The sequence below is a fragment of the Lissotriton vulgaris genome, chromosome 4_1 (genome assembly GCF_964263255.1).
Source record: "Lissotriton vulgaris chromosome 4_1, aLisVul1.2, whole genome shotgun sequence".
Classification (NCBI taxonomy): domain Eukaryota; kingdom Metazoa; phylum Chordata; class Amphibia; order Caudata; family Salamandridae; genus Lissotriton; species Lissotriton vulgaris.
The window spans coordinates 2116462093-2116481077 of NC_141691.1; the positions used below are offsets into that span (position 1 = coordinate 2116462093).

General features: G+C 48.3%; 1 protein-coding gene across 1 annotated transcript in view; it reads left to right on the forward strand.

Annotated features, from left to right (window-relative positions):
• Positions 1–408: 408 nt before the first annotated feature.
• The window catches only part of LOC147725154 (uncharacterized), a 253304-nt gene continuing 234727 nt past the window's right edge, over positions 409–18985 (forward strand). Inside the window, exons 1-2 of the mRNA XM_086918194.1 lie at positions 409–1285; positions 18243–18316. Of these exons, the coding sequence (XP_086774320.1) occupies positions 495–1285; positions 18243–18316 (865 nt within the window). The 5' untranslated portion in view covers positions 409–494. The remainder of the gene's footprint in view (positions 1286–18242; positions 18317–18985) is intronic.

The following is an 18985-nucleotide window of genomic DNA, read 5'->3' on the forward strand; positions in this document are numbered from 1 at the left end:
TGGACTCTGCTGTCACCCCCTCCTCCCGCCCCCCCCCCCCCCTCCATGGGCTCGCATCGCCGAGGTGTTTGATTGACAGCCGGGCTCCCATAAAGCCTCCCCCCCTCCCCCGCACAGCTCGTGACTCTGTTTGTTGCCGGTCGTCAAGAGGAGCACGGCAGGTAATGACCGGTCCTTCCAGGTACCTGAGAACGGCGGGGGGGGGGGGGGGGGGGGGGGGGTGGTTCTCCTCTCCCTCCACAGTTCTCCTCTCCCTCCACAGCTCACCTCTCCCTCCACAGCTCCCTTCTCCCTCCACAGCTCTCCTCTCCCTCCACAGCTCACCCCTTCCTTCACAGCTCCCCTCACTCTCCACCGCTCTCACTCCGTGGTTCGTTGCCAGCAGTGAGGGGCGCAGGGCAGGTGACCCTGAGGTGTCGGGGGTCAAGGGTTTATCAGCAGGAGGGAGCCGCGACGGCTGCGTCCACTTCTACCGGAGGCCAGGAGCTGAGAGGATGGAGGGTCCGGGGTGTCAGGGGGGCGCTGTGAGGGGGTTTGTGACAGAGCCAGACCTAGTGAAAGGCCTACTGCACCCCCGAGACCCCAGGCCTGCGGAGGAGAAGCCGCAGCGTCAGGAGGGCGCTGAGATGTCTCCAGTGAGTGATGGAGACTGGGAGACAAGGCCCCCCCTTTATGAAGCCGTCAGCCTCATAACACACGATCGTGAGAGCAGCACCGACTCGGGGTACTCTGAAGCGGACACCAGCCGCCACTCTCCATGTTCTTTCATCTCCGACGACACCTTGCCCCCCCCAGAGTCCAGGGGCCAGGACAGCCCAGGACCGATGCCAGGAGCTGTGGATGGACCTGGCTCAGGGGGGCAGAGGGCGGAGGGGCCCCTGCCGGGTCAGGGAGACAGGAGGGAGTCACGGCTGGGACTTCACCAATACATAGAGAGAGGAGGAGAAGATGCGGAGTCAGGCGGTGAGAGGCTGCTCTGGAGGGAGAGCCCGGGCAGCAGAGAAGCGTTGAAGGAGGGGTCTGGGACAGAGGGTCTCATGCAGGGTAAGGGAGACAGGAGGGAGAGAAGGGGCTCAGGGCTCGGGCTTTATCAAGACACGAAGAGAGGAGGAGAAGATGCGGAGTCAGGGGGTGAGATGCTGCTGGGGAGGGAGAGCCTGGGCAGTGGAGAGGCTCTAGAGGGGGGGGTCTGGGACAGAGCAGACGACCCTGATTCGGAGGAGAGGACCCGAGGAGCCCACAGGAGAGGGGAAGAGCCGGAAGAGGAAGCGCCTGCCATTGAAAGGTAAGAAGGTGAAATGACACCTGGGGGGGGGAAGATACGGAGTCAAGAGGTGAGATGTTGCTGGGGAGGGAGAGCCAGGGCAGAAGAGAGGCGCTGGGCTGAAGGAGGAGTCTGGGGCAGAGCCTGATACCAAGGACAGGACTCGAGGGGTCCACACAGACCCCTCCTCCACCCCAGGAGAGGAGGAGAGCCGCAAGAGGAAGCGCCTGCCACCCACAGGTAAGAAGTTACAATGACACCTGGGGGGCAGCAGTGAAAGGCGGAGCAGGAATTTGCAACTGTTTATGCTATGGACCTGGTGGCGGGAATTTTACAAGGAGATAGGGGTGTCAAGTGAAGTAAAAACAAGCATTAACAAAGCCAAAAAGTCTTGCTTGACCTATGATCTTTGACCAGTGCTGGTACCAGGCGGGCAACTAGAGCCAAATTTCGGGGGGGGGGGAGCTGGAAAATATTTCGGGGTGGCTAATTCTTCCAACCACGGACAAAGTGGCCCGTGAAGCTGTCTCCGCTCGGGCTGACAGACACGATCGGGGGGGATTGGGGCTGAAGCCCTCTGACCCAATGGCTGTTGCGCGCCTGGCTGGTACATATTGTACACTCGCCCCCACAAACATTTCTGTTCTCCGCATCAGCCAAAGATACAGGGGAGAATGTTCTGCTGCCGGTGGTTGTTCTTCGGATGCTTGGACTGTGGCGAGGGCGAGGTCGGCGGAGCGCAGCTGTCGGTTCGAGGTGCAGAAGGTGAGACGTTTGTTGCGGTATGCCGGTCCGGTGTTGTGGAGCGCCTTGTGTGCGTGGTTGAGGAGCTTGAAGGTGATCCTCTTGTTGACGGGAAGCCAGTGCAGGTCTCTCAGATGTGGTGTGATGTGGCTGTGGCGAGGGATGTCGAGGGTCAGTCGTGCTGAGGCGTTCTGTATACACTGTAGTCGTTTCAGGAGTTTGGCCGAGGCTCCTGCTTAGAGGGCGTTTCCGTAGTCCAGCCTGCTGCTGACGAAGGCCTGGGTAACCGTTGTTCTTGTTTCAGTGGGGATCCACCTGTAGATCTTGCGGAGCATGCAGAGGGTGTTGAAGCAGGAGGACGAGACGGCGTTGACTTGCTTGGTCATGGAGAGCGTTGAGTCGAGGAAAAATCCCTGTTTGCGTGCGTGGTCAGTGGGTGTAGGTGCTGTTTCCAGAGGGGACGGCTATCAGGAGTCCTCCCAGGCTGAGGGGGTGGATCTGAGGATGAGGACCTCTGTCTTGTCTGAGATCAGCCTCAGACGGCTGTTTTTCACCCACACGGCGACAGCTATCATTTCTTCGTGGAGGTTGGTTTTGGTGGTGAGAGGGTCCTTGGTGAGGGAGAGGATCAGCTGGGTGTCGTCGGTGTAGGAGATGATGTTGCGGTCGTGCAGTCGGACGACGTGGAGGAGCAGTGCCATGTAGACATTGAATAATGTCGGGCTGAGCGATGATCCTTGGGGTACACCGCAGATGATCTCAGAGGCTTCCGAACAGAAAGGGGGAGGTGGATGCTCTGGGTTCTGCCCGAGAGGAAGGAGGTGGTCCATTCCAGAGCCATGTTTCGGATCCCTGCGTTGTGGAGGCGTGTGCGTAGGGTGCGGTGACAGACAATGTCGAAGGTGGCAGATAGGTCCAGGAGGATGAGGGCCGCGGTTTTGCCGATGTGCAGTTGGGCCCTGATGTCATCGGTGGCGGCGATGAGCGCTGTCTCAGTGCGGTGGTTGCTGTGGAACCCAGACTGGGACGGGTCCAGGATGTTGTTCTCCTCGAGGTAGCGGGTCAGCTGTCTGTTAACGGTCTTCTCGATGGCCTTCACGTGGAACGGGAGCAGGGAGATGGGACGGAAGTTCTTGAGGTCCCTCGGATCCGACTTGGGTTTCTCTGTTTCTAAAATACGCTGCCCTCTGCTCTATCCGGCTGCTGGCTGCAGCACCTACGGCAGTTATCAGAGCTCCCGCATGTGCCCCTCACTGTCCCCTCAAACACAAGATCCAGGCAATAATACACAGGGAAGGTGCCCTTGAATGCCTCCTTTTATAGACCGTGGAATGAAACAAAGGCCAATCCTGGCCTGTGCTTGTTTGCAGCTTGTGACGTCACGCCTGGTTTCTACATGCACATTCATATTCACTTCATATTCACTTCTGCAAGTATAAGGATCTTTTACAGGCCCTAAGCAGCCCCTCAGACTCCACCAGTAAAGTACCCCTTGCCAGTCTTCTAAGCGCTACCATTGCCTGAGTGCCTTCAGGGTCATCTGCAAACAGGAGGAATTTTAGGAGCCAGTTCTAAAGTGAAGCTCTTAACACCAGCTCTTAAACAGCACTTAATTTCAGCCGGTGCTTGCCGACGGCCATCAATAGCACTTTTGTCTCCCCAGAGGCACTTTTTAAATTACTCCCAAGGGTGTCATTCTCCCAAAAAACATACTGGAATCTTGTTTATCGTGAAGTCTTGTGACCAGATCCAGCTACTATGAATGACTAACATAAATGCAACTTGTCTGGTCAGTGGCACTGGGTGACTCTGTGACCCAGAAGTAGGCCTGGGCGTAATTTTAATTACTCCAGCGTAATTAGAGTCATTTTGTAACACCTCGCTACTCTTGGAAGGCAGGATTTCCAATTGTAATGCCATGACCCCGCGTAACTGAGTATCCTGTTAAGGGAAGGTCAGACCGCTGAGACCGCGAGACGCACTGAAACAATGTGAGCGAGCGAAAGCCGCATTCGTCTTTTGACAAACACGATCGGAATGGTCAGCGGTCGCTTCGAGGACCCAAGCGCAGTACTTTCACGCGGGCGCCCGCAGGGCTGCATTTCGAATTAATTTCTTACCCGAGTGGACAGTAAATTCCACTCGAAATGCATTTTCTTTTTGAAATTTTATTTTAAACAATCATTTCAGTATTTTCAGGGCAAACTGAACTTTTCTTTAAAAACTGGAAGAACGTGCTAAAGAGACTGTGAGGGTCCTGTGTATATGAAGTAACTTCCTCTGACTCCCGAAGGCTCCTCCCCTTGCTTTGTTCGGCCCATGGTCACTTTTGATTTGTGTTTTGGAGGGAAAGCAAAACTCTCTCTTCTCTTTCTCTGAAATCGCTACTGTATCAACATCTCTAGAATCTTAACTTTTTTGGGTAGAAATCAAGTAAGTTCAATGCAGAACTTTGGGAAAACGTATGTTGTTTGAGGGAGGGCACGTACTAGTAATGTTTGTTCCGTTTTAGATTTCACTGTTCTTGTGAAATCTATTGTATTTAATATATCTTAAAATGCGCTTTTATCAGTTTCCACATAACCAATGTACTGAGTTTATCCGCTTTTGTGTGGAACTTTTTTTATGCAAGCCTGCTGCTTGTTGGCTGCATGAATTTACCTCTCCTTCACCGCCGCCCTCATGTTGCTTGAACTCTAGAGAGCAGCTGGCCTTGTGCATTCTCTGTGAGGATGTAGCCTCTTGTTTCAAACCAATAGTGTAAAACGACTTGTTTATAACCTTCAAAGAAGGGTTCAACTTAACCAGGCAGTAGCGACAGAAATACAATACACAGGATGGCCAGCAGATGGAGGCAGAGGGCGTGTTATTAAATCCAACCATGCAAATTCATTGTTTGGCAGCTTTGTATGTGCATTTTTGTGAAGGGTTAGTGTCTGTTTATGTTTGGTGCGTGCTTTTTCTGTCCTAGCTGTGTCTATGTGTTTATCTGATTTCGTGGCTGTTCATGTGTGTGATTTTCATTGTGGATTTCTGTGTATGTTAGTGTGTTCCTGGCAGTATGGGAGTACTTAGATTTGTGTTAATACATGCATTAAAAAAATATGTTGTCCTCATATCACCTCTTATAAGCAAGCACCCTCTTGATCTGTCTGCCTCTCTTGCTTACATTGGGTTCATTTTCAGTCAATGTCAGAGCCGAGGCACCACCCGACACCAGAGATCTGAAGCTGACCAAGAGCTAATTCATTGGACATCATAAACATTTATTTATTTATTTATTTGTTTATTTATTTTTGAGGTTTATACAGCGCGTACAATTGCCCGTAGGTGTCTCGGCGCTAGAAACTTTGAATGTATTCCCGAGGTTAGGCCGGTAACTATTCTTGATCAAACAGCCAGGTCTTTATCTTTCTGTGGAAATGCATCAGGGATGGGCTGTCTTTGATGGAAGCTGGCAGGGAGTTCCATAACCTGGGAGCTGCCACAAGGAAGCATCTATCACCCCAGTTAACTGTTTTTGTTCTTGGTATTTGAAGGATTTTAAGGTTGTTTGATCGGAGCGATCTTATGGAGGACTGGTATCTGAGATGGGATTTCAGGAAATGTGGACCACAGTTGTGCAGTGCTTTATAGAGTATGCACAGCGCTTTAAACTTGATCCTGTTTCGAATCTTGAGCCAATGCAGGTCTCTTTTGGTCTCAGAGATTGGTGAGAACTTTGGGATTCCAGACAAGAGGCGAGCTGCAGCATTCTGGATGGTCTGCATTTTGTTGGTCACTCTTGCTTGGGCGTTGATGAATAAGCCGTTACAATAGTCAAGAGATGACAGCACGAGGGCACTTACCAGCGCCTTACCTGCTGAGGTTGGTAGAAACGGCATGATTTTCTTGATCAGCCTAAGTTTGTGATGGGCTGTTGCTGCTATTTTATTTGAGTGGGCCATGAAATTTAATTTATCATCAAAAATCACCCCCAGATTTCTGACGGTGATGGCTGGTGTAGGTGGTGTTCCGTGCGTAGGGGGCCACCAGGTGTTTGACCATCCGGGGGAGAGATGTCCAAATATGATGACCTCCGTTTTTTCAGCATTTAACTTTAGGCAGTTAGAGGCCATCCACTCACCGATCGCCCGCATGCCCTCTTGGAAGTTTTCAGCTACCTTGTCTCCATTCCCGTTGATGGCCAACATAAGCTGGGTGTCATCCGCATACGAGGTAAGGCTCATCCCATAGGCCTTGATGACAGAGGCCAGGTCCGACACGTAGATATTAAATAGTGTCGGACTAAGGGATGAGCCTTGGGGAACCCTACACGGTAGTGACAGCTTGTGCGATTGGAAGGGCCCCAGTGTGACCACCTGTGATCTACCAGCCAAGTAGGAGGAAAGCCGATTTCTAGCATTTCTAGCCATGTGGCGGATGCCCAGGTTTTCGGCACGGTCGACCAGGATCTTGTGGTCGACCGTGTCGAAGGCCACCGACAGATCGAGCAGTAGGAGTATTGCTGTACCTCCCTGGTCCCGGATCACTCTTATGTCCTCTGTAACTTTTATTACAGCAGTTTCGGTTCCGTGGAACTTGCGGAAACCAAAATGGGTGTTGTCCAGTAGTTGATGTTTTTCTATGAACTCTGAGAGTTGTGAGTTCATAGCCTTTTCCACTACCTTGGCTAAAAAGGGGAGACTGGCTATGGGGCGGTAGATTTTTAGTTGGTCCTTGTCCAGATTAGCTTTCTTAAGTAGGGGTTTGACCAAGGTGTTTTTAAGGGAGTCTGGGTATATCCCAGTTCTGAACATTGTGTTGCAGATTGATACAATGTCAGGGGAGAGATAGTCCATGATCGGAAGAATGACTTTTAAAGGGCAAGGATCTAATGCTGAGCCTGATTTGATTGTGGCCGTTATTTCCTTGATTTGTGTTTCTCCAAGGTCTAAGAACTGAGAAAGTTCGATATTGTTAGTCCCGTTGTTAGATGTGGGGTGGCTGATTACTGTTTTTGTGGAGAATGCTTGATATATATCATTCACCTTTGTGAAAAAGAAATCAGCCAGAGAATCACAAAAGACTGTAGCTTCACGTTGCAGTGAGGACATGTAAATTTTGTGGTATCTGACCATAAGTGTGGATTATATTGAGCGTAGGCGGTGTTAGGCGGGCGCAGTGCCATCAATGTGGATTTGGGGTAGATGTGGGGAGCCTGTCGCGGAGATTGATCCATCGGATTGCCAAAAATCCAAAATGACTCAGATTCTGCCATACTCCTGTTCCAACTGGACTTATTACATAACTCCCTCTAGTACCTCACTGAGTTCCATCGCTCCCGCCTAGTGGGGGTAGAGGTTGGCACCACACTTTACATATCTCCCTCCTTCCCAGTAAAATCAAGTAAAATATTACCTGGCTTTCAAGTTTTGCCAGAACCAGATCCTTGCTGCACCAAACCAAACATGACTAAAGTGGGACTTGCCTCCACGTCCCTTCCCAGGATGTCAGAAATTGTCTTCCCCACAGTCCTCCAGAATTCTTCCAGGATGGGGCAGCCAGCAAACATATGAATGTCAACAAGCTCTGCACCGCTAACATTTAGATTCTCCTTTGTCTCTTGGCCAGCTTCACCAGGGTCCAGTAGACTCTACGCAAAGTGAAGAAGCGGATTCTCCTTAGAGCAGCAGACTTAGGGCCTTGTTACGAGTTTGGCTGCACATGGACCTCCGTACCGACACTCAGGGCCGGACTGGATATAGCGGGCAACGGGCAATCCCCCAGTGCGCTGCATGCGTGGAGGCCGGTTTTTGGCCCCTGGGGGCCGTTTTTGTTACAGGGCCGTTTTTGTCTGCAAAATTGCCCCTGTACCAAAATCAGCTGAAAACCGACCCCGGAAAAGAGCTCGGCGGCACCTCCGGCCCCACCCCCACGCGTGGGGAGGGGGCTTGCCAAGCACTGTGCCAGGGCTGGTTGTGGTTCCCACAACGGCCCTGCCGACACCGGCAGTCCGGCAATGGAGAACATGATGTTCCTACCTCCGTATTATGAGTTGGGTGGATTGGGAAGACTGCGGCTGAACTGCCAAGATCGCCAGCAGACCACCTACCGCCGGACTCACAGTTTGGGAAAGGTTGCTGCCATAGGGCGGGACAGGGGAGTTGCCTCACAGTCCATATTATGAGCTGGCTTTTTCACGAACTGACTACGGTAGTCAGACCTCCTGCTTCAAGGTGGTGGAAATGAAGGATTTGGGCTGCGTACTCAAACCGGTCTTGTTCTTCCAGGCAGATCTGATGTGGATCCCTTGCACTGATTTGACACTAGTGTTAGATTATACAAGTGTGCATTTTGTGTCCATGACCAATTTATGTACATTTTACACACGCGCAACAAAAATACAATTTTGAATCTGCCATTGGATTTATGTCTAAAGACTAGGACGTTCCTAGGAGATCCTTTAAATTTAATTGCAGAACTGCTTGCCAAGATAAAACTTGAAAAAATATATATTGTTAACCACATAGAATGCATTTACTATTGCTTGTTTTCTTTTGAATCTTTGTTGGTGTTGGTGGGTGAACTGAAGTTTGGGCTGCAGTAAAAGGGGGCCAAGTGGGAATAACATTTTTTTAATGGCCAGTCCTTTAAATAAGAACAATAAGTGCACATACTCACTAAACTGGCCTATGGGCATTTGGGGAGGGGCAAGGGCTGGAGTTTGGGTCTTGGCAGGCGGCGTGACTATGTTACTAAATTTTTTAGGATTTATATGTAAGAATGTCGGGCTAAAAATTGACAAATTGAATTATCACAGCAATTCTTAACAACAATAAATATGACTGACACCCTATGTTCTGCAAACACAAAATCAACTTCTGGGCTTGATGGGGCTAGCATCTCTAGCAGATACATCAGAAAGTGATTTGTCAGTGCCAGAATGTAGATATCCCTGTTGCCCCGTGGAAGAAGATAGTGATGACATTTGTATGTAGTAATGACCAAGACATTTTACATGATCTTCAGGGCGTTGTGATGATGTTGTGCGAAGCTTATTGTAAAACAAACTTAGTTTCAGAGAAACAATCTCATCATTGTTGTGTGTGCAAATGTATGCAAAAAGGTCATAGCTCGGAAATGTTATTCATGAGGACAATGTAAAAAATAAGTTGCTTCACTACATGGGCCTAACTCGGGAACGTTAGACCTATTCCTCACTCTAAGAGTGATACCTAAAAAACTATCTAAAGAAAGAGCAGACAATTTTAAAAATGTTAAAAAACTACACGTTAAAAGCATCTGAAAACGGGCTTCTCAATAAAATATGTAAAAAGTTTTTTATGCCATTATATTATTGGAGATCCTAAGGACTCAGAAAGCCATGGTGTCTAGAAAAAAGTTTCTATGGTACATTTTGTTTAAAATGAGACCAGTTTGTTCCCACCCGGAAAAAGGCCAATTGTTTATGTGTTTATAGTGGTAGATACAACATTGTTTTTGGCCACATATGCAGACTTTCTGTTGTAGCTACAACATGAGATACAGAGTGGTGTGTTGATAACGAGCTTTATTCAAGATAAACAACAAGACATCAGCGCGCGCGCCGCCTGCAGTCAGCCTGTGAGAACTGACAGCTGGCATCCGGCGCTCGGCATCGAACCTTCGGCATTCCAGCATTCCACGGTGGTGCGTGGAGCGGAATGACGTCACAACATACCCCCCTTTCCTCTACACGCAGGTAGGGAATAAAAAGAAAACACTGGGAAGGAAAGGCATGTAAATGTCAGAAGCATAGAACATAACAATAAATCATCCGACAATGAAGTCATGCAAATGCTGAGGGGTTCTCCTGGCCCGCAAGGGTCTCTGATAGGATTGAGCCCTATGGAGATCAGGTGAGTCATCATTTGTGTTAAATGGCCTTTGACTATTGCTCAGGTTATCCCCACCAGGGCCTGGTGCCCTCACTCCTACACCTGTGCGAGCACTGTTGAGCAATTGACTGTCATGAGCCAACATGTACCCAGAACATGAATTCTTGGTAACCACTTTACTAACCACACTTTTGGGAACATGATCTCGTGAGCAGTACGTAGGTTCCACTTCTCACCATTCTCTAACACAACATAGAATGGGTGTGCTTCCTTTACCTGGAAGGGTCCTCAAAATTTGCATAAGCCTCTTACCCAGCGTCCGGAACGGACCTTGACCCAGTCACCAGCAATTATGCTGGACAAATTCTTTTCCTTGTTGTGCACTCTACAGGAAGCATGCTCAGGAATGCTCACATCACATCCATTCTCTTTCTTTCCTTCAACCAATTCTCTGATCCACGGAGGCACCAGTTTGGAAGCTGGTTTCCTACCTCGCATGGCGACAAAGGGAATAGCTCCTGTTTTTGCATTCTCTGTTGTGCGATAGGCCCATACCAACTCGCTCAGGGTCTCCTCAATGTCAAGATTATTGGTTATTGCCAAACTTATTGCGCCCTTGATCATGCGATTGGCTCTCTCGACAATCCCATTGGATTGCGGGTTGTACAAAGTCGTGAACGTGTGTTTAATGCCACACTCACCCAGAAATTCTCTCATCTCACCAGAAGTTGGCTGAGTCCCGTTGTCCGTAATAAGGACAGCGGGATGACCCTCTTCCTTAAAAATCAAACGCAAAACCTTAATGGTAGTTCGAGTGGTTATTTCAGGGAGTAGGTAGACAATGAGCCACCGAGTATGAACATCCATTACCACTAACCCAAATCATTTGCTGGGGTGAACACCCGGCATAGGCCCAATGAAATCGATGCATATGCTGTGCCACACTACACCTGGGTCATGGATGGAATTTGGGACAGATTGTGGTCCCACCTTGAGTCGCTTCTCACTTTCGCAGCACTCACTGCACCTCTCTACCCAATCGACCACCTCACCATCCATACCAGGCCACCAAAATTCGATCCTCAACCGTTTCCTCGTAATGGTTTGGCCCAGATGCCCTTCATGCGCCAAGTCAAAGAGTCTTTTCCGAATGTCAAATGGGGGAATTATTTTGTCTCCACGCACGATGACCTGACCAGCAACGATTGACAATTTGTCAATGACTGCATTAAAAGGTCTAATGCTGATAGGCAAGGTGCTCTCCCTACGTCTACCTTTGGAAATGAGATTCATAACATTCTTTAGTACTTCATCCTTAGACATAGCTTCCACCCACTCTTTCTTACTGACTGCGCCGCTACTCCACTGAACTACATCTTCGACTCTGGCGATGGCCCCTTCACTTTCTTTTATTGATACTCCTGTCCTGTCTACATCCTCCCAATTCAAGGACAGTCGTGACATGCAGTCGGCCTGTACATTGCGCCAACCTGAAATGAACTCAACATCAAAATTGTATTCTTGTAGTCTAGAGGCCAATCTTGCTAGTCTGGTTGACCCCTTTCCTGTTCCACCTGGTGAGAGTATCTTCAACAAAGGTTTATGGTCAGTGCGGAGTTTGAATCTACGCCCCCACACATACAAGGACAACACATATTTAAATATTTACCTGTTGCTAATAATGAACGTGGTCAACCCATTGAGGATGTCTATGAGGAGGCACGAAAAAGGCTAGAATTGAGATTTGCAAAGGATACAATCGTAGCGTTAAGAAGGTACAAATTTTATTATTCTTTTGATTCACTTTGCTGCTCGTAGTCACTTTCATTCAGTATGACCTAAGGCGCAAACTTCTCCTTTGAACGCCTCACCACTTCCACATTCTCCTCAGCGCTCCGCTTGTCATCACTAACCAGTTGTTGCTCAGATTGTCAGAGACGTAATCTCTCTTGATCTCCAAACACCGGCACAGATGCTATCTTTTCCTTTACGCTTTTCTGCTCTAATCAGCTGTCACTCCGATTGCCAGAGACGTGACCTCCCTCAATCTCCTCACACCAGCACAGACGCAATCTCTTACTTTTTCTTCTTCTGCGCACGTCTTCCTTCTCCGCGTGAAGGCACCCTGTGAAGGTTTACTCACTTCACCTTTCACGCCTCAATATTCGCTGCATGCCCTGCTGCTCGCTGACTATAGGCCGCCCTCGTCCCCAAGAACATGTTGTAGCTACAACATGAGACACAGAGTGGTGTGTTGATAACGAGCTTTACTCAAGATAAACAACAAGACATCAGCGCGCGCGCCGCCTGCAGTCAGCCTGTGAGAACTGACAGCTGGCATCCGGCGCTCGGCATCGAACCTTCGGCATTCCAGCATTTCACGGCGGTGCGTGGAGCGGAATGATGTCACAACACTTTCCAAGAGGTGCACCTCGTAGCAGGTTTATGGAACAATGATGATTCTATCCAGTTCCTACAGCAGCAGCTGGGCCCTGAAGCATCCCCCGGTGCCTCTAAGAATACCCCCATCATCAATGGCATACGCTGGGGACAGCAATACACATGGGCCTTTAAGGGTCCATCAGTACTTCAATGTCCAGTGGCGCAACCAGTTCTGATCTGCGACATATAACTAGGACGTATTCTTGGCTGCAAAACAGGCAGCGGAAGAAAGGTTGAATTATGTCAAGCCAAACTGGCCTGAACAAGAAGAACAAGTGCTCATTCAGTTCTTGAAGCAAAGGTGTGCTGTAGCAGTGAATCATGCGCTCAAGGCAACGCAGAATTATACATGCTGTCTCCATTATGAGTTGAATTGGGATGTCCATTGTGAAGCAGATAGAATAAAATCAGTATTCCTGCCACAAATAGCATGACAAGCGGGAGCTCTTCAAAAACACTGAGTGTATGAAAGATGGTATCTCTGAATATCGTCTGAAAGGTGCTAACCAAACGAGAGTCTCTACATTTAAAAAAGTGCACTATTCCTTTTGTATCAAACATGTTAAACATACAATGGACTAGCTCCACAAAATGCAGTGGCAAGTTAGTGTGGAATAGTGTCTGTGTCTCCGAAGAGCACCCTCACCAAACTCGAGTACCGCGAATACCGTGAGCCACGAGCAACAGGTGGTAACAGCGTCAATAAGCAGCAACAAGTGCGCAGAGAGGGGGCGCATGGTGGCCCTCAGACGGAGGTCAACACGCAATTCAAAAATTAAACCTCAGCAAGTACAAGCACAGCACCGGCCCCAGCAGCAGGATTTTTGGGAGCTGCCAGTATTTACTAGGTTGTTTGCGGTCCGGGACTCCTAAGGATCACTGAGGGCACAGGGGACAGCAGAGGTAAGCAACAACAGCAGCGGCACATGTACGGTCTGCTGCGCGTTTGCAACTGGATAATTGGCATTACCTTTGCCACGGATGGACGCAGGAATACATACGGGTGTCACAAGTGTATAAAAATACTACACTCCCCAGCAGCCTCGGCGGCGCACACATCGCAATCATCATCTACTGTGCCTGGAGGCGTTTAAAAGAAGGCACGGCTGGGCCACCCCCCTTGATCGTACAGGAATTATTAACCTCTGGTAAGACATATTTACATCTTATCTGTCTGTATGATAGTGCAACATACCGATTGAAGAATGGGCAAAAAGAAATTATCATTACATGGGGGAAAATTGCCCACGAAGAGTGCACCTATTACCAAGTATTTAAAAAATGCTGTGGGACTTATTAATAGCGAAATTGTGCATGTGGAGGAGCAATTGGCAGCAACAAAAACTGCTGCCAAACGGTCTGGGCCCTTCCTTGTTCCGCTGTAGTGCTGCCACTGGAGGTCGGAATTCCCCAGGGCTCTGTTTTGAACCCTACCCTCTTTAACATCTTTATGACCCCTCTGGCGACACTGGCGGAGTCGTCTGGGGCCCAGATCGTATCATATGCCGACGATACCCAGCTCCTCTTCACTTGTGGGAAGGGGTCGGACTTTGACGGAGAGAGCATCTGAGGGTGCCTTGGGGCTGTTTTCAAATGGTTCCAGCTAAACAGCCTCAAGTGCAACTCAGTTAAATCTGAGGTGCTCTTCTTCGGCTGTCGGTCTGATCCGAGCTGGCAGGACTGGTGGCCTGTAGATATGTTTCCTCCAGCGGCTGCATCTACGATAGCCAAGAACCTCGGTGTTAAAGTCAATAACGGCTTGACACTTTAGTCCCAGATTCTTGGCTTAACAGGAACATGCTTTAGCCTCCTTAAGATGCTCCATAAGTTTCTTCCTCTGCTCCCGTTAGCGCATAGGAAAACCACGGTGCAGGCCCACATTGGGTCGCGGCTTGACTATTCCAATGTCCTGTACTTGGGCTTGCCAGAGTACCTTCTTCAACGTCTGCAGGTGGTCCAGAACTCGGCTGCGTGGGCCATCTTTGGCCTACATAACCGAGCCAAAGCATCTGACCTCTTGCAGTCTCTACATTGGCTGCCTATCCGTAAACGGATAGTTTTTAAGGCACTTACTCTGGCCCACAAGGCCTTTCATGCTTCTGGGGCCAAATATATTCAAAAACGTCTGGCTCTCTATCTTCCTGTCAGATCTCTGAGGTCAGCGTCGCAGTCTCTTGCTGCGGTCCCAGTCGTAAGAAGAGCATGGACTGGGGGTCGGTCTTTCAAGCGCCTGGCGCCTCAGCTCTGGAATACCCTGCCAATTGTGCTTCGCAGAAACTCCAATCTGTTGGCTTTCAGAAAGGACCTGAAATCCCGGGGATTTATTCAGTAGGCCTTGTTCGTTTTTGCCTGCCCCTTTTGCTTCTGTTGTAGGTCATAAAGCGCGGGGACACTCCCCGGAGTAGCCGAGCGCTATATAAAACACCACCTAACATTAACATTAGATTACGCCTTAAAGGAGTCTGTTTCAGAATGCGGGATTGACGCTCTAGCAACCATGAGTTACAAAAGAGATAAGGACAATGAGGTAGAGTTACCTACAGAGTTACCGACAGCAAATGCAACTAATAAGGATAATGTTCCCAAATTGTCTAATCCATGTATACTTGGAGATCTCTGTATCCTCAAATGACACTACCCTTCTCTCCTCCCAGCAAAAAAAGTTAAACAACTTCCCTGAAAACTTAATAGTCCTGTGGAGAAGCAGCCAGACAAGGCCAAAACCAAACCTAAACAAACAAAGGAGGAAATAATCCAGAGTCGACTAGAGGGGATAGTAACTTCACATATCTTGCTCAAAAGCAGCAAGATCTTGAAATTTTGTTTAAGAAATTACATGGTAAAGTGGACAACATTGAACGATGTTTAATGTCAGAAATCAAATTGGCACAAAAGGACAATGTATTTTGGACAGACCTGGTCTCCGAATAATACCGCTTAAATCTACGAGTAAGATTAATAGTATCCATAAGCAAACCCATAATCCAACTGAAAGCGTAAAAGAAAGAGCAGGCTCTGTTACTACTTTTGGTGATATAAATCAAAGAGAGATTATCCCTGCACCAACCCTAAGGGATGTTTCGACAGCTCAATCTACACAAGATACAAAGACTCATAAAGAAGATATTGCCCACCCTATAAGAGTTCCCCAAAAACTTTTGGCAGCCAAAATGACCAGTATTACGCAAGATAACAACATCAAGGGGCCACTACATTTTCTTCCTCAGTCAACCCCATATGTAATTGTCTTAAACAACGTCCCAAAACTAGCTGAAAATCAGAGGCAAACTCATGAGTAATTGAAAAATCAAGGGGTTCATTGGATTTCCGCAAACTTCAATTTTGGGCCTAACATACCACAACAGGACATTATTATGTTAAGGAGAGTGTTTTGGGTGAGCAATACCAGGAAATCATGTAAGGGAAACTGTGTTTAATGCGCTAAAGGAAACCAAAAAGTTTATTCCATAAAACTTGCCAATGGAAGAAAAGAAAGCCATCCAATCACTGAAAAACATTGACACACTGATCATTAAAAGTGTGGACAAGGGTGGCGGCATTGTCTTACAAATTAGAGATGCATACACTAAAGAAATTCCTAGACAATTAGCAAATACCAACCACTACATGAGGCTCCCCACAAACCCCACTAAGGACTTACAGAGCCTTATTTCTAAAATCACCACAGAGTCCCTAGAGTTGGGAATCATTAGTCAAAAAGAATTCCAATTTCTCAACATTAAATCGCCAAGATACCGGTAATTTACACCTTGCCGAGGGTCCACAAAAGTGTCTTAAACCCACCAGGTAGGCCTATTGTATCCGGGTGTGGCTCCATTCTTGAGCCCCTTGGGCATTTTGTGAATTTCTTCATAAAAGATTTTGTACCAGTCACCCAGTGCTACGTCAGGGATAGCATGGCCATGGTGAACCTGATCGAGGAGACACCGTTCTCTGTGGGAGACCAGTTATTGTGTACAATGGACGTTGAGTCCTTGTACACAAACATCCCCCAGACTGCAGCCCTCCTAGTCATACGGGACATTCTTGAACCTAGACCCAGACCACACCGGGTACCTTCCGTTTTCATCCTCCAATTGTTGGAAATTTGCTTGACAAGAAACTTTTTTGCATTCGAGCAACAATACTACCAACAACTGAAGGGCACTTCAATAGGGGCTATTTTTGCCCCCAATCTGGCCATACTCTTAATGGATAAAATTGAGACCGACACAAAACTGACTCCCTGTAACCCATTCTCTTCTGCCATCTCCATTTGGAGACGTTACATCGACGACATTTTCCTAATTTGGAATACTGACCTTGACAGCTTGAATCAGTTTATCCATTGGATCAACAACAATTGCTGCGGACTCATATTCACCAGCACAGTTGACGCAGGGTCTATTCCCTTTCTAGACCTCACCATCTATCATTCTGAAGGCTCACTACACACTAAACTATACCGAAAACCCACTGAAAAAAATACACTTTTAAGTTACAATAGTAATCACCCCAGGGCACTTAGGGATTCCCTACCCTATTCGCAATTCCTCCGTATCAGACGGAATTGCTTCGCAAAAGAGGATTACTTTAGGGAAGCCACAGTCTTATCTAACAAACTTAAAGACAGGGGCTACCCCAGGATACTGGACAGGAGAGCAGTAAAACATGCCTGGTACTGCCCAAAGGGAGGTCCTCCTCTGCCCCAAAGATAAAGAAAAAAAATCCAACAAAAGACTAGCATGCGTGACCACATTCTCACCCACCTCCAATGTCTTGAAAAAAAGTACAATCAAACACTGTCCCATACTTAATGCCAGTACCTTGCACATTGATCGCCACTTGTTTGCATTCAAGGAAAGTTCTAATCTTAAGGACCATCTGGTCAGGGCTGCACTTCCCAGTCCCCCAACACATGACATGCTAAATTCCCTTTGGAACCAAACGCCGCTAGTGGGGCTTGCTAAGTGTGGATCATGTAACGTGTGTGACTTTACTATAGAAGGCAAATAGTTCATTTTTAACAATGTCACTGTCAATTGTAAAACCTTCACCAATTGTAACAGCAGTGATGTGATTTATTTGATCTAATGTCCATGCAAGCTTGTATATGTTAGCCAAAAGATAAAAACCAGGATAGGACAACACCGCAGTCGAATCCGCTGCAAAACCGCCAATGCTCCCTTGGTGGACCACTTCACGGAAAAAGGACACAATGACAATGATCAGAAATGGACTGTCCTCAAATCAGTCAAACTGCCACCCCGCGGAGGAGTCATTGTGCATCTACTGAATAGAGACGAACTGAAAATGATCCTACTCATGGACAGTATCAGAAATGGACTTAATCGCAATGAGGATTGGACTTCACTTCTCTAAACATGTAGCCTTCTGGTTCAACAGGCAAATTGTTGTTCAACTCCATTGCCAAGCGGTCATGACTCAATGATATGTGTTCTCTTTATGTCACATGCATGGCTTTGTTGCACGCAGTCTCTATAGGAGTCTGTACAATGTATTTAAATTACTCACACTCACTGCGTCATATTTTTTATCAATGAATAGTTTTAGCCACCTCCCCTACTGCGCCGCCTATCCACTCCACTCCCAATTGGCCGCCCCTCCATGGCCTTCTCCCATTCAAAATGGCCGCCACAGTCTCCGAGGCTTCCTCCCATCCCAAAACGGCCGCCACAGTTCCCCATCACAGGGTTACTAGCCCCTTTCAATATGGCCGACACTCTAGTTCCATGCTCCACGCATGGCACCCCGCTTCTGACCGGTGCGATTCTGCCCTCCAGACGATCACTGTTGTTCCACTGTGAACACTGAGGTAAGCGCTAAGCCAGCCCTCTCCACGCCACCTTCTACACGTGAGCTGTAATTCCAAGCTTTATGCAACCTTGGCTGAAATACTTTATTCTCAACAGGTTCCGCCTGATTTTCGGGCGTTCACCATATATCCCCGCCCTCACTTGGACCACGGATATCCCATCTCACGTGGGTAAGTGCTACCGCCTTTATCCACCAATCTTTTACTACCTTGTCCTCAGGCCCAATCCTAATCAGGTCCCCTTCCCTCCAGATTATCCTACCACCATCCATTTGATCACAGCGGCGCCACCAGACAGGGCGCACTGCACACTTCATGACATAGGTAAACACCGCACACTCCCGCTAGCCTCAACACGTCAGCATCTCTGGCAAGCCCTTCGGACAGTATATTTTTCCCCACAGGTCTCGCCCTAATTAGGGCGTCCACCGCCACTTGGTCCCATCCTCCCCCAGTTATTCCGGATTTCTGGAATCCGATCTATGCGTGGGTAAGCTCTAGCTCCCCTGTCTTCCATTCTTGACACCTTTTCTTGAGGTTTAGTCTTAATTAAGGTACATCCTTCTCCTTAGAAATTCCAACCTCGACCACCCCTTCAAAATTGACCGCAGCGTTGCCATCGGATGAGACGCCCTGCTTATCCTATCACCTAGGTAAGCTTCCAAGCACTCCACCAGCCTTGATGGCTTTTCCCGGCCACAATACCCCAATTATAACAGGTCACCTTTCAAGCATGTACCAGAGCTCTTGCCCTACCCTACCAGTCGGGCTACATGACTTCACCTGTGCCTCTTGGCACCTAGATACGGTCATCCCCAAGACTCATCCATCCCTGAGTCC